At 38.1% G+C, this 16,627-nt stretch overlaps 1 protein-coding gene across 2 annotated transcripts in view; it reads left to right on the top strand.

Moving 5' to 3' along the window:
* Window positions 1–16,627, top strand: part of LOC139949783 (gamma-aminobutyric acid type B receptor subunit 1-like) — a 46,977-nt gene that overhangs the window by 27,163 nt on the left and 3,187 nt on the right. For both annotated transcript variants that reach the window (XM_071948324.1, XM_071948323.1), the window contains exons 2-16: window positions 1,040–1,180; window positions 2,321–2,488; window positions 6,050–6,151; window positions 8,075–8,189; window positions 9,329–9,477; window positions 10,051–10,204; window positions 10,692–10,786; window positions 11,463–11,526; window positions 12,126–12,218; window positions 12,656–12,806; window positions 13,195–13,327; window positions 14,154–14,261; window positions 14,685–14,807; window positions 15,385–15,568; window positions 15,856–16,004. In XM_071948324.1, the coding sequence (XP_071804425.1) occupies window positions 1,067–1,180; window positions 2,321–2,488; window positions 6,050–6,151; window positions 8,075–8,189; window positions 9,329–9,477; window positions 10,051–10,204; window positions 10,692–10,786; window positions 11,463–11,526; window positions 12,126–12,218; window positions 12,656–12,806; window positions 13,195–13,327; window positions 14,154–14,261; window positions 14,685–14,807; window positions 15,385–15,568; window positions 15,856–16,004 (1,902 nt within the window). In that variant the 5' untranslated portion in view covers window positions 1,040–1,066. The remainder of the gene's footprint in view (window positions 1–1,039; window positions 1,181–2,320; window positions 2,489–6,049; window positions 6,152–8,074; window positions 8,190–9,328; window positions 9,478–10,050; window positions 10,205–10,691; window positions 10,787–11,462; window positions 11,527–12,125; window positions 12,219–12,655; window positions 12,807–13,194; window positions 13,328–14,153; window positions 14,262–14,684; window positions 14,808–15,384; window positions 15,569–15,855; window positions 16,005–16,627) is intronic.

The following is a 16,627-nucleotide window of genomic DNA, read 5'->3' as shown; positions in this document are numbered from 1 at the left end:
AAAACTTGTGCATGCTTTGCGTACGCGCCCAGGGCCGGCTTCGGACGAGAGGACGGAGCCCGAAGCTGAATCCAAAGCCGATGCCGCTGTTTCGAAAAGGGCCTAATTATTTTCATCATGCCAAGTTTCAATTTGTACCCAAGCAATGGTCTGGTTCTTCTTACGGTTCTTTATTTGTTTTTCATGGTATCTCGGCATGTATAGATCAGGTCCCAATATCAAAGAGCTGCTTAGCACAAAAATGGCTTTGCATGAAATTTCTCCCTTGATAAAAACAGGATTGCCAACCAAATTTCCACGTGATTTTCAGGATAAGGTGATACCAGTATAAACAAGCATTAGGCCTATATGCAACAATTTGAAATTCGGTTGGCAATCCTGTTTTTATCTTTAAGGCAGAAATTTCAAGCAAATGCTTGCGGCTTATCAGCTCTGAAATTGGGCTCAGATAAAGTTCAAGCTATTGACAACCTGAATGATATTTTGCGCCATACTGTTATTTCCTTTGGTGATCATTAAAAGTAGTTGTTTGCAAAATTAGCTATTAATATCAGTGGTTGGCACGCAACGTGCAAGAAAAACAAAGCAATGAGCTATTTTGAGGCTTGGTGGACATAACACTATATTAGGTTTGGGTAAAAATGGTCTGTTTATTACTAAAACCAAACAACTCGTTGTGTCATGTCCTATGTTCGTCTGTCATTTAGTCTGCATGTCTGTTTGTTTGATGCAAGCTTCTGCTTACCAAAACGGCCCAACTACATTTATGTTTACCGATATTTTTACATAATACATGAACACGTAGGCCTATATACATGTAATTGTGTATATTATTTTATGGAGGTATGGAAATAAAAATATGTGTATTTTAATTGAACTGAACAGTCCACCATATCTAAAAAGGCTAATATAGGCCGTTGTCGATTGTTCCATTGTAATGCCACATTATTCAGCTTCGTGCTGCCACTTGGTTTTTTAATAAAAATGAATGAATGGATACCTTATTCATATCATTCGTGTCTTTAATCTGTTCCTGCAGTGCGACGGTGGCAAAGCAACGGATTCAATGTACAGAGAGTTATTCAACAGGACAACCACTAAGATGATGATCGTAGGGGGCGGATGTTCCATCTCCACGGAACCAACTGCGCAGGCGTCGCACCATTGGAATCTTATACAGGTATATACCTTTCTATTGCATCGTCAGACTTTTTGACAACCGAGGTTGGTAAACTATGGAAAGTCATGCCAATCAGAAAAAGATAGCCATAGTTTGTAGAATTGATACACAAATATTTAAAAGTATGTTGAAGTTGTTGACAACAAATCAACAACATAATCATCTTTATTATAGAAAACGTTGAATTTTGTCACAGTTTGTTTTAACACTATACAATTGTTGCACGCTGTGACGGGGTCCATGGCACTCGAGAGGGAAAATGGCACCCGAGGCGAAACCGAGGGTGCCATTTTCCCTCGAGGATGTACAAAACCCATGGACCCCAGTCACAGCGTGCAACAATTGTTTTGTTATACTTTTGTTTAATTGTTATTCTTCTTCTCGAGATTCTGTTGTCATCTTCAAACATTATTACGACGGACTATTCATTGTTGAGCAGACGAACAAGAAACAATTCCCTCGAACCCGCGAATATTTCGTGCAGAGCGCTGGAAATCGGCAAGTCGAGCCATGTAACATGCGTTTTTTGTTGCGCGTCACGTGATTGGTTCTCGACCAATCAAACTTCACAGTTTGTTACCGAGGTATAACAAGATTGATTAGTGCTAACAATCAGCCGCCCATGCCAACCGGTGCTCTTTGTTTATGCATGCTGAGATGTCAATATGATGGGATTTTCACTAGCAAACAGCAAAACACCCCAAAGAATGTTTCAATTAAAATCAGAATAATGAATATTGGTCCCATGTCTTCATCTAATACGGAATGCGTCAATGCGACATTGCGAGCTAACAAAAGGAATGTAATCACCATGACTTCTATTTCAGCTATGCCAAAATACAAGTCATAGTTAGCTATGACCTAAACGAGACATTCTCATAATTCTAGTTTGTATTAAGCCCGGTTCGCAAAAGCGAATTTAATTTTGGTAATGCAATAATCATTATGCGCGCAGTTTTTCCCAATGTGAGACTTTGGAACGCTAGGTGGCAGCACACTTGCCAAGTTAAATTTCCATTGTTTACATTGTTAATGTTAAGAGCACGTGCACAAAACCAACAACAATTGATTTATCTGATAAGTCTGCTGCCACCTAGCGTCCCAAAAGTCCCTCATTGATTCAATTCTTATCTTGACTAGATTTCAATAGCGGCCTCACCACTGCTCTCAAACCGGGACCTGTTTCCCCGGACGTTTCGGCTGTTACCCCCAGAGTCTTCGTTCAACGTCGCCAAGCTCGCTATGTTCCAGGAGTTTGACTGGACCAAAGTGGCCACTCTGCATCAGTCAGTGCCGTTGTTTTCCCTGGTAAGTATTGATGGATTGCACATGATTTTATGACCGCCATCTTTGATGTGAAACAATGGAAAAGTGCACTCGTGTTCGCGCTGAGCAGCCTCTCATCAGCCAATAATAGCCTTTCATGCGTGCATGCATAAAAGATGGCATCAAATGCAAGCGGTTTATCAAACAATGTTCAATAATAATATAGCACGGGGTCGACTCAATTATTGAGTCTTGGACACAAGGTTCTGCTTATCGGCTGAAACTAGTCAGGTTACCTTCCGACACATAGAAAAATGCAGGAGAAACGCCACTACGAAATAGTTGACTTCTGGTTACCAGCCGCTGTACAATATTTGTAGCAAAGATCGATCTTCAGGCTCATGAGGGGCCTAGCTACAATCCCGGCAAAAATGTTCGGGCCACTTATGCCAAACGTTACATAAAACCATTCCATGTCCACGTCCCTCTGGCAAGAAACGTTACTAACAATACCCCCCCCCCCCCGTTCAATGTTGACTGGAAAGCAGAAGGCCGTGTGATCAGAACAAACAAACAAACCAACAATGAAATGGGGCAGGGGGCCGGGGCCAACGAGAAATGGCCGGGATTGTAGCCTGAGCCGAATCTGAAGCCATTGCCGTTGAATCGAAAAGGGTCATAGACTCTGAGCCCGCAGTCACATTCGCAAAAGGTAAAGGAACTGATGATGAATGATTTGTTGCGGGGTTGAATGTCTTCGCAGTTAAAGTCAGTTGAATTCCCAACTGGCTGTTCCAGAGACACGCAACATAATGTTTAGCCATATGATTCATAACGGCATGGTGCAGTCCAATCTGAAATCACTGGGCGTAAAGTCAATTTAGTTTTGTGATACATTCAATTTCCAATTATAGATACAGTGAATGAAAAGGGAGGAAAAGTTACAGGGTTTAGGTACTTTTTGTAACTTAATACACGGTGTATTAAATTACAAAAGTACCTATAAACCCTTTTACTTTTCCTCCCTTTTCACTGTATCTATAATTGGAAATTGAGTGTCCACAATTTGACATTTTGTCACAGTTTGAAGATAATGAAAGAAGAAAGCTTCCCTTAAAATTATACTTGCTGAGGTGCTGTACTTTTAAAGTAATGAGTAAAGAAATGTCACGAAAATAATTTTGTGTCGTAAAAAAAAGGGGAAAAAACTTTAAGAGTGTCTTACCTATCGCTAAAATAGTGCAACATGTCAGTGTTCGATACCCTTCAAGTGCTATACTTGTCAAAACCTAAAAACATTCAATGACGTCACGTTGATGTATAGACTGTACATTTTGTGCACAGAATGTTCAGTTAGGCCGTGTCCGAAACGGCGACTTCGGCTACAGCTACGGCTAGGGCGCGCGCGTCTGCCTATTCTTCAACACTGGTAGACGCGCTGATCTATAGACGTAGCTGTAGCCGAAGTCGTCGTTTCGGACACGGCCTTAATTCCTGAATTTTGACGACGAGTGCATCACATAACTCAATTTGACATTGGAAATCCTCTTTGAGATTATGCACTTAAAAGTAGCTCGTACGTTTTTCCCTTTTGTTTAAATGGTAACATGAAGCTGTTGCCGTCAAAACGCTACTGACAAATATTGCCACTTAAATCTGAATGGCTGTCATCTTTTAGTGAAGTTTGTTCGAGTCTGTCATTAATTTGATGAAAGGTTCCGCGAGCAATGTAATGGTGTAATAAGTTGAAAAGATGATGGGTTCAAATAATTGTCTGGAGCATTTTAAACAATTAAAATTAAAAGTGCAATACATAGCATTAGACAAAACCGGAGGCATTATGTGAACAATTTGAAAACAAATTAGAGGAGTTGATGAGTGCTTTTAAGTGCAGAAGCGAGTTCCAATTAATGCGTGGTCTGCGCCAATTATTCAAAATCGTAACCGTAAAATGAAAGTTTATTCATTTCATAGACTGGTACCCTGTCTTTATCCGCGAGGATAAGGACAGGTATTGGTATATACAGAACCAGCGATATCATTGGATAAAACGCCTTGTATTACAGTAGACTAACATCCATATAATATTGATGTTTTGTGAACGTGTAGGCCTATGTTGAATTTGATTGCGAAATGGATGCAAGATCAATGGTCTGTATTACATTTTTGATTAGAATTTCACTCCAATCGATCGTAACTAATCGTAATCACATCTGCACGTGATTTTGTCCTTATTTCAATCGATGATAGTAAATTTCAGTCTAAAACTCTAAGAGAGATATCAACGTACCTCGTGATCGTCAATGTATTGACTGTGGCTGAAGGCCAATCTCTGGCGTTAATCAAGAGCCTCGAAGTGTGACGTCAAATCTTCAAGCTACCATTTTCATTACCCTTACCACGAAAATTATTTGTTTAATTGTTACTTCATCATTTCGAAACTACACTTACAAGTGGATGCAACCTTTGTTATTTAATACGGCTGACGTTTAGTTGAACCTTCTAAAGGCACTGGACACTACTGGTAAATACTCAAAACAATAGCATCAAATCTTTCTTGAACGAGCAATGGAGAGCAGTTGATAGTATAAACCCCTGTGAGGTAATTATCTGTTTCAACAGTAAATAGCCAGATGCTGAGGATCTTTGCTTGAGTATTGTAACAACAAGGATCACATATGTTTTTTCTTTTACCATTCTCTTGCAATTTCAAAGACCAATTGAGTCCAAATTTTCACAGATTAGTTCATTTATGCGTATGTTAGAATACTGGTCTTTGACAATAACCGAACGTGTCCAGTGCCTTTAAAATGTTTCAACTCTTTGCTTTTACGCAGTTAATCATGCATATTACACACGCGTGCCACACGAACACTTCTTAATGGCTGATTGCCTAAAATCCAATATTGATTGGAACACACTTTAAATCAGGGAGCTGATTGGATCTAATTTGGCGGATTGCAATTATTTCGCATGTAACTTTTTGTAAACCTGTTTGTATAATCAGCGTGAACACGAGTTCCTTTCGTGGTTATTCAACTCTGATTTATGTTATTGTATCACTTAGGTCTGGAATTTAATCCGACAGATTCGATTTCCGAATATTGTTGACAGAGAAGGGCCAAATTTGATTCGTTGTTTTGTGTATAGTTTTGCGGTTTACCCGTTTTTTCTTGTTCCGTTGTGTGCTTCCTTTTAAAAAACCTTTTCTTTTAATAACATAATATATACATGTGGACTGTCAATGAAGTCACAAGTGGAAGTCTGTCCCCCAAGGGACTCTCAGTGATCAAAAAAATGGATCTATTTCCCGTGGGCGAAGGCTGAGTAAAATATATACCTCTTTTGGTCACTCACAGGCCCGAGGGGGAGGGGGGGGGGGTGATAGACGGGCACTACAGTGACTGATTTATGCCAGTCCATGTGTTTTTCGAAACACCATGGTCCGAAAGTACTGCGTGAACGGATTTCTTTGATAAGCAAATTGGATGGGGCACCAGGCAAAACAATGTAAACTTTAAAAAGAATGTACACAACATTTTGTTTGGTAAGCAGTTTGCAACAGCTAATTCTGTTTTCTCCTTTCTTCATCTTGTACTACAGTCAATGGCTGACTTTCATCGGGATGCGAAGGACATTGGAATCGAAATAATAACCGCAGAGACATTCGTCAATAATCCGAAGGTACCGTTGGAACATATAAAGGTAACAAGTTAAAGGAACACGTTGCCTTGGATCGGACGAGTTGGTCTATAAAAAGCGTTTGTAACCGTTTGTTATAAAATGCATATTTTACTTTTAAGTTATCTTTCTAACCATAATGCATTTTGTAACAAACGGTTTCAAGCACTTTTCAAAGACCAACTCGACCAATCCAAGGCAACGTGTTCCTTTAAAGGGAACATATACCTTTTTTTTTTAACCGTTTGATTGTTTTCTCCTTTAACGAAGATGCGACAATAGCAAAAAAATAACATGTGAACATTTTATTTAACAAGGTGGTTATACGTTTTTGAAACATCGCCGAAAATCACGTGCGTGTCAAACGCAGGAATAGTAATAATAATAAACAACGCTTATAAAGCGCCTTACATCCATGACTGGACCCCAAGGCGCTGTACACATTAAAATAGCTCCAAACAAGGAAGAATATTTCCTAATACGAATTCTCAGATTCAAATTTTAGCGCATACAAAAATTGTATATTGTTTGCATAACCACATTTTTATTCCAAGTGAAATGTTTCTCAAGATGCTTCATATTATCGAAGGCTGATGTATCGGCCTTTAATCCACAATTCGTATTCCTTTACTTTTAAGAATGATTAACCAAGCGTATACCTTCCCAATTGAGGTAATCTATTCATGAATAGGTCTGCCGAATGGCAGTTTATTTACAGATCACCAAGGGAATCAAAGACACACAAAACGCAGGAGTTTTGGTCAGAAGTAGTTATCCTTGCCATATATACTCGTAACCATACGTTGTCAAGATGGTTTTAAAATACACAATAGAAAACCTTGAATGAGCACTCAATTAGTATTTTAAATGATACTCGTGAGACCATCTGTTTCATCACAAAGTCCTCAGTATTATAATTTTTATCACAAACCACTCCCGACAACATTTTTATACATTTGATATTTGTTTGTAGTTTATACCCTTACACCATAATATGTTTATGAACACACAAATCAAGTTCTTGATTCCCAATGCAACAATAACATTTGCTACACCAAAACCTTATATAAATTGTATTTTTAAGGTATTAAACAGGATTGGTTGAGCTGACGAAATAGTTGCAAACCGTGTTCGTGTTTTGTTTGTCAACCATACTAAATAAATGATCAAGCCTGTGAGTGTGTGCCTTAAAGGCAGTGTACACTATTGGTAATTACTCAACATAATTATCATCATAAAACCTTTCTTGATTACCAGTAATGGGGAGAGGTTGATAGTATAAAACATTGTGAGAAACAGCTCCCTCTGAAGTGACGTAGTTTTCGAGAAATCAATAATTTCCCACGAATTTGGTTTCGAGACCTCAAGTTTAGAACTTGACGTCTCGAAATCAAGCATCAGAAAACACACAAATGCGTGTGACGGAGGGTGTTTTTTCTTTCATTATTATCTCGCAACTTCGGCGACCGATTGACCTCAAATTTTCACAGGTTTGTTGTTTTATGCATATGTTGAGATACACCAACTGTGAAGACTAGTCTTTGACAATAACCAATAGTGTCCACTGTATTTAACCGTTGTGTGAGTCAGGGAAAAATTATGAGAAAACAAACATTGTTGAGCCTATAACAACCGAAATCAGCCGTTGCATTTTGGTTTTCAGATACAGTTGACTCGAATATATGACTTCATTCATTTTAGAGAGGCATGTACAGAAAAACTTGCTCTATTAGAAACTTCATAGTCAATCAATTTTCAAACACAACTTCAGCAAAAATGTCCCCCCCCCTAGCAATCATGTATAATATCTCTAATCATAAATAACATTTTCACCGAACCATTGATGGTTGTTATAGTGACCAGGGGTAACAATGTGAAGCGCTTTGGGACGTCCTCCTGGTGTGAAAAGCGCTATATAAAAACGGGTGATTATTATTATTATTACAGAACTTGGGAGCCCGGATAATAGTAGCAGGTCTTTACGGCAACATGGCGAGGAAGGTGTTCTGCGAAGCCTACCACCAGAACTTGTATGGAGCCAAGTATGTATGGATCATTACAGGTACATAGTTATGTCTTGGACTCCTTGCATTGGAAGCCATTGCTGGGGAAAAGCATTTATTATTCAGAATGTACACAATAAAAATATACAATGAACACAATTGATACGTTATTTGTTGAGGTTCGGCGAGGGAGAATAGCCCTACCTCACATGCTAAAAAAAAAAAGCATATCAAATCTCGAAAACATCTCAAATTTGCAACTGACCATCGATAACACGATTAGAGTTATGAAGATGTCACATAATGCATTAATTTGTTTTTTGTATAAAAAAAGGAGCACTTTTTTGGTCATTTAAGTATCTTTCTTAAGGTCTGACCACTCTAAATTTAATTCTGAACCAACGTTTTTCTTACTAAGCTTTTCAGCCTATTTCATTACACATGCAAGAGCCCAAGGGCCAATAACAGGGTGGTGAGCAGGAAACAAGATCAATTCTCAGTTTTTAAATGCATATGCAATCCAAAAATGGGGGAAAATCCATACAATCAGGGCTCAATTTCACGGCTCTGCATACCGTAAGCAAGAATAAGTGTTTACGGAAGCAGGGGAATCTGCGCTTTTAAATCAAGCGTATTTTAAAGATTAGCAGGGAATTATTTTGCTTCTACGCGTGCGTACTTTACGTGAAGAGGCGTTTGTTATAAAATGCATATATATGAGTAAGAAAGATGTTTATTAAAAGTAGAATACAATGATCCACACAACTTTGCCTCGAAGTTGCGTGGTTTTCGCAAAGTAAAAGGACAACCACGCAATTTCGAGGCAAACTTGTGTGGATCATTGTATTCTACTTTTAAACATCTTTCTAACCATATACATTTTATAACAAACGGTTACAAACGCTTTTTATGGACCAACTCGTCCGATCCAAGGCAACGTGTCCCTTTAAGATCAATCTTAGCTGTTTGTGAAATCGGTATAATTAAACAGCTAGCACATAAATTGTTTGCTCCGCAAGCGAAGAGGACACCAAACATTCTGCGATAAACAGAGCCATGAAACTGGAAAGGAACTGAAAACTCAATCCACACTTAATGCTCCATTAAGACTAGTCTGGGACCAAATTTTACCCATGCCTTGTAAGCCTACAAAATTGAATTTTTGTTATCAAACTCTATTCTATTTTCCCAATACTAGGTTGGTTGGAATCAAACTGGTGGCAGGTACCAGACGATTCAATTGATTGCACACTGGAGCAGATGAACGAAGTAACAGCCAATCAGTTCGCTGTATACATCAATAATCTCCCGCCAGACGAAACCAGGACACCATCCATATCTGGGCTGGTAAGAAACCTGGGGCTGCTTTCACGAAACGCTAGCAGCAGACTTGCCAGGTGAATTGTCATTGATTACGTAGTTCTGAGCATGCGCGCTTTACCGAGAACAATGGATTTTACCTGGTAAGTCTGCTGCCACCAAGCGTCCCGAAAGTCCCCCATTCTTCCTAAACTTAGGATGGGTTCAATCCGTCATAACATGTTAGGAATAGTTTGGTGAAATCGACGCCTGGTGGGACTGATTCCGCAGCTAGCATAGGTTGATCTTTTAACTGTGTATCGATCTTAATTGCTAAGCGAAGAGTGATGTCACTCAAATCACCATGGTAGTACTGACAGCACTTTAGGATTTATTTTTAGTGCTTTGGGAAATGGAGCAGATTTGATCGTGAATGTCAAGGCTTTTCATGTAAAACCTCCTTCTTGCCATCTTTTGTTTGAATGTTCACTTCTTACTTTCGATTGCTGTGTAATGTATCTAGTATATGAATGTTTACGAGCAAGATCTGGAAGGGCACATCTTTTTTTATATGACAGTTTTTGACTGAAAAACAACAACATTTCTGTTTATTCTGTGCAGACAACCGGCGAGTTCCTGAGGAGATTTCAAGTGATTTCAGGCTTGGACAATCCTGAGAGTATGGCGGGTTATCTAGACATTAGCCTGGTGTATGACACCGTGTGGACGGAGGCACTCGCCATGCATGAAGCAGAGGCTATGCTAATGGAACTTGGTAAATATTCTTGCCACTATAGTTCTGTGCAGTAAGGGTTGGAAGGAAGTTTTTTCTGGCTGACAGAACCCCCCCCTTCAGCAACACACACACAAAAAACACCCAAACAAACAAACAAACAAACAAACAAACCAACCAACAACCAAACCAACAAACAAACAACCACTCGAAAACAATACAAGAAAAAAAGCTAACTTCACATAACAAAACACCCCTAACATACAAGCAAACAACTCCCAAGCAACACAAAAACAAGACAATAAACAGAAAACAGCCACGATCAGCATAACATACGCGTGTCCGACTTTCGACATGATTAACGTGAAATTCAATTTTCCTTTTCAAAGTCCGTTTTATTCGCACGGGAATTAAAAGCAATCTATATCACATTGTAGCTATTTGAGATAAAAATATGGTTCTTCAGATGGATTTTCCGACCGATCCCATAAGTAAAGTCACAAAATTCTAAATAATCTGACTATTTCAGATCCTCCCAGGACCCTGGCTGAGTTTGACTACGATGACGTCACTGTGCAGATTCTATTTGACATTATCAGCAATATGACATTCGAAGGAGTATCAGTGAGTACTCTATGTTATAGTTCTTTATTTTAACTTCAAACTTTTTAATTCAACATTATGTTAAATTTGCATCTGGACTGTCTTTTGGAAAATTTTCTTCCATGCAAATTATCATTATTATTAAACTAAATGGGATTTTAGCCCATGAGGTGCAATTTTCTGTTTTTTAATTCTGTTTCTTCTTCTTTAGTGTGTAACCAGGCTTTCTGATTCTTCTCCGATTATTTACTCTGTTTTCGGGGTGGAGGCCTAACATGTTGAACAAAGAACATTTGTTTTCATCAGCACATTTTGTCCATCCGAACTGTATCTCTTTGGAACTCCTTGCCTGCGTGCAAGTTACCCTCCCTCCTGCAATCTATCTAGACTGTTTTAAGAGGAATATCATTTCAAATCCACAGTTTCCTTGACTTATTGTGGTGTCTTTCTGTAACCCCACCAAACCAAAAGTGGCCTTGTTTGGTGGCACTATTGTTATTCTCTTTCACTAGTTTCATATTGTGACTCACACAATGTTTACAGGTTTATTATTCCATGTAAAGTTGATCCTTGATCACACAGAACATGAACACTCTCTGCGACTATTTTTTTAGCTTTTACCAATCCTGTATAATACCTTAATTGTTTTTAATATTATTATTTTAAAAGTTGCTCTCTTTTCATTGAATAACTTCAGGGACCGGTGAAGTTCAACTACTTTGGCGACAGACTCGGAGTGCTTGATATTCTACAGTTACAAGGTTAATCTAAAAAACATATATTTATTAATAAACGATTTGTTTCTTTCTTTAAATCACTGATAACTTAGACTTAATTGGCGACGATCAGTTGAATTTGGTCAATAGACCAAAATGAAAGGCACTGGACACGTTTGGTAATTGCCAAAGACCATGATTTTCCCTTGGTGTAAGCCAACATTATGCCAACATAACAAACCTGTGAAAATTTGGGGCTCCAGTTGTCAGCAAAATATGTGCAAGAGAATCAAGAAAGAAAAACCCTTGTTGCATTACCTTGTGTGCTTTCAGATGCGTAATAAAAGGCTTCAGCTGAAGTATTTTATTATTTAAATTAGAATTTACCTTTTTCTCAAAAACTATGTTATTTATTCAGAGGGAGCTGTTTCTCACAGTGTTGTATACTGCTCGTTACCAAGTATAGTTTAAATGCCATCAATTATTTTGGTTTATTACTTATAGTGTCCAGTGCCTTTAAATGTAACCCTCGCCTTGAAGTGGGCGTCCGCCCATGTGGTGTTCGGCGATTTCTCATGAAAAAAAAACTTTTAGAGAAATTTTCGCTTCATTATATTGATATTATTGTGATTTGTTTGATTTAGACGGCATTTCTGTATCCGTGGGAGTTTTGGAAGCAACTGAAGACACTGTAGAGGGTATTATTTGGGATAAGAATCGGCCAATCTTCTGGGAGGGTGAGTGGGTGCATTATAATGTTATGAACTTGCTCTGACTGTCTGTAAATGTATTAATCATTATTCTCAATTTTCATTTATTTATTCACCAAATATTTCTTTTTCATATTACGCCAAACCTTCAAATTTCATTTCATTTCGGTTTTAATCACCAAAAATAGGAGCAAGGATTAAAAACAACTTTAATTTCACATGATTACATTATTTTAGCCTCAAATGTTAATGTTCACTTAATGATTCTCATTGAACAAAAAGTTGTATACTACAGGGAGGCTATGTTCCATTTAAGTTTTATCCATAAAATCACGGCAAACCTACGACTTTACTTTACCCAGTAAGTATTATGATTAATTACCCTGTGTAATTACTATAGACAAAATCATCAAATTTGGGTCTCTTCCGAAATCAACAATTTGCTTTTACATTAAATGTGTTAGGTGGGGCGCCACCTATTGACTTTATTATTGAGCGAGAAGATCGACAGACGATTCACCTGCCAGTGTTCATCACGGGCGTCATCTTCGCCCTGTTGGGAATAGCACTTGCCTGCTGTTTCCTCTCATTCAACATTTACTTCCGGAAACTGCGGTAAATACAGTTTTTTTATGATTGTTTTTGGTTCTATTCCCAAAATGACCATTTTTGTATTTGAGAAGTTCCAAGGTCGATTAAGTTTAGTGATTAAACCATTTGGAAGAAAACTAAATCTAAGCAATCGGATTATGTGCAAGACTGATTTGTCCGCAAATAGTCTTTATATTCCATCCACTTTGAGGCTATCTGAGCAACAGTAGATGATAGTTGACTTTACAAATCCATGAAGCAATAAAGTGTCATGTCCAGAGAAGGCTAGTTTATGTGAAAATAATGTGGAAATAATGTGAAAATAATATGGCAAGAGTCAACTGGCAAAATAGTTTATGTGTATCTGGCGAATTGTGTTCTAGTAATACTTAAATCGTCTCTCAAATTACAGTGTGATCAAGATGTCGAGCCCGAACATTAATAACTTGATGCTGATTGGTGGGATACTCGCCTACGTGTCGATCATCTTTCTCGGTGTCGACACTAACGTCACTTCCCAGGATACGTTTATCTGGATGTGCAAGGTGACCAGCGTTAAATTTGATAAAACAATAAGGTTTAACACTAAATCATGGCACATTAATTAAGTGTTATGCCTTTGGTCAAAGCCCTTGGACTGGACCATTTCACCATTTAAGAGGGGAGGTCCCAGAGTTGTGAATTTGTGTTTACTTCGTGCAAAACATTGTACAGACATACAGACCAATACCAGTTATAACCCGCTGATAAAATTGAGCCATCTGTTCCTTATTATTTTGTAGCAGGTTAACCTTAATGCCTTTATACACTGTAAAAACTGCGATTAAAATGTACTCAAATTTGTGTCATAGATACAAAAAAGACAGTCAAAATAAACTCATGAAGTTAAAGTTACACAAGTGTATATTATTTTGTTGGCAGAAATTAGTGTTATTTTAACACCCTTCGAAGTAAATTTTGATTACTGATTGGTATATATAACGTAACAGCATCCAAGTTGTCTTCAAACACCCGAGTTTTTACAGTTTATGGACTCCCAACCCCCCTCCACACTGCCGTTCAAACTTGTCGCCTTAATTAATTGGTATAGCCAGTATTACTGGCAACACTGGCCCAGTAACTATTCGAACCATTTGGGTGAAGTTGTGTAATAATTGGGGTATTTCAATCAGAACTTGGTTTTGAGATGATTTGTCAATAATATAGCCAAAGTGATTTGTAAATGACGTCACACTTTGATTAGTAAGATGTGCACTGGTAACATCAATCTTAGTTTGTACAACCGCGATAGTTCCTAATCAGCGCTAAAGTTCAAACATTTTCAATTTATATTTTCACTTATGAAATTAACCTTTATATATTATGTTGCAGGCTAAGACTTGGTGCCTGTCTGTTGGTTTCTCTTTAGCCTTCGGTTCAATGTTCAGCAAGACGTGGCGTGTACATAAAATATTCACCAACAAAACAGCGAAGAGAATGGTAAGCTTTAACATCTTTTCAGTGAAAATTAACCGATTCTTGTTCTAAATTTTTCAGGTTTTAGTTTTTTGAAACCAAATGGCAGTCAAAATATTCTCAAAAACATTCTAACTTATTAAACACATGTTTGTTGGCGTATGTGAGAAAGTCACTTTTTGCAGCCATTGGGATTGGAAAATTACATTTGGAGATTTTGTCCCTTCGAGTGTTGTGTCCCTAATAGTTTTGACTGGTTGTAGCTTTAGGTTCGCTGTTCTGAGAGTTCTTGGCTTCACAGCCGGAATAAATGAAATGAAATGAAACACATTCTAAAGTTTCATGATGAGGTTCTTGAAAAATTGCGAGAAACCAATAAGTGTAACACCATTAAACATTGCCAGATGTTACATTAACTTAAAGCAATATATGTCACTTCTCATTAAGGTTGTTAAAGATTCCAGGTTGTTCAGCTGCGTGGCCTTCCTGGTTCTTTTCGATGGTATCATTTTGATATTGTGGGAAGTGTTTGACCCTCTCGAGGTCATAGAGAACGTTGGAGCTAAAGTGGTAAGAGTCTACTAAAGTTGCACAATACATGTAGGCTATAATATATCACTTCGTAAGCACAGCTTTCTACTTTTGTTTTCATTTTTTTCATGGCGTAACTCCATCTGCAGTGGCACTATTCTTCCTGTTTATATGTTTATGTGGGTTCCCTTACAATATTTTAATTATATTGTTCGTTAGATTTCCGAAACATGGACCCTGTGGTAAAACTTGAATCGTACAATTAATTAATTCAAACCCGTGGGCTTAATGAAACGTGTGCAATCCTGCATGTCTATGTGACAGAAATGTTAACATTTGTTAAAATTACTTTGTACACCCATAACACTTCCGAGTCAGATTTGACTCAAATCCGGGTCCCCGTAGAGGGCCTGATGACCATTTGTGTGTATATAAACCTTTTCGCAAATACTGGGGCGCGCGCGTAAAGCTTGGAATTAGATGCATTGTGGTCTAGCTGATAGCAAAATTTGATTCATATATATCCCACAATGCACCTCATTCAACAGTCTGCGCTTGCGCATTGGTATTTGCGATAAGGTCTATGACAGAATGTCTTGATTTGTGGGTTATTTAGACCGACAGCTACAATGATGATATTGTATATACACCAATACGTATGATGTGCCAGTCAGCCAATCAGATCTACTGGATTGGGGCCTTCTACATCATCAACGGTCTACTTCTAGTATTCGGAGCGTTCTTAGCCTGGGAGACCAGAAAAGTATCCATCCCGGCACTCAATGACTCTAAATATATAGGTAAGATGTAGTTAATTAAGCTTACATTTTTCGTAAAACAAATTATGTGATATTTGTGTGAAAATATAGTGTCAGTTTATGCTGTTTTCTCAGAAAGTTTGAACTGCATTCCAGCTGAATGTTTCGGATGAGACCTCTTTTGCATCTTGTGTATAAATTTGCCCCTTAACCACTGAACCAGCATTACTTTGACAAAAAAAACAGTCTATCCTCTTTTTCAATAGAGAAATAACCATACACACATACTAAAGAATAACTAACTTTTTAGTTTCAAATTGTTTTTCCAGGTATCTGCCTTTATAACATCATGATTCTATCTTTCCTTGGAGCACCTGTGTCCTTCGTCTTAGAAGAGAGAAATTCTCACTACATTCTGGTCTCGGCAGTTATCTGGATGGCAACCACACTTACACTTTGTGTACTGTTCGTTCCTAAGGTATGCAGGTTTTGTCCAAGTTCTGCTTATTAGGTTCCTTTTGAGTCCATGGAAACTCTAAAGGCTGGGATGATCCAAAAGGAAATTGTGTACACAATCTATGGCAAACTCTTTAGGAAAAAACAAAAGAATGCTCCACAAGTGTGGACTTTTAAGAATGTGTATGTCGGGTGTATATGTGAAGTTTTTTTAAATTGAATTATATGGAATGAAGGGTATAAAAAGGACACGGTAAAAACAATTATTCCGTTCGCAGTTATAAATTATCTATGAAAAAAAGTAGTGGAAAAAATAAAAAATATGATATCAACGGAATATCAAAGAAACTGTTCTTGATTCGTTGTTAAAAAGGGACATCGTACACTCTGGAAACTTGTGGATCAAATTTGGCTCGGATTCGGGGTCCCATGAGACTTTACCTTTTTCCGGATCAGACTGATCCTTTTCTGGGTCAGACTGACCCAGAAAGTCATTAAAAAGGAGAATTTGTCCTCAGAATCTGGGTATTTTATACATTAACTCTCCGTCTCTTTGACACAGATTCTCGGTCACTTTGACGCCAATATGCTTCATGTCTTACGGGACCCAGATCCGGCTCAACTCTGACCCGGACTAATTTAAAG

The sequence above is a fragment of the Asterias amurensis genome, chromosome 17, assembly GCF_032118995.1.
Source record: "Asterias amurensis chromosome 17, ASM3211899v1".
NCBI classification, from domain to species: domain Eukaryota; kingdom Metazoa; phylum Echinodermata; class Asteroidea; order Forcipulatida; family Asteriidae; genus Asterias; species Asterias amurensis.
The sequence above is the reverse complement of the archived record's forward strand: the minus strand, read 5'-3'. Positions and strand labels throughout refer to the sequence as shown.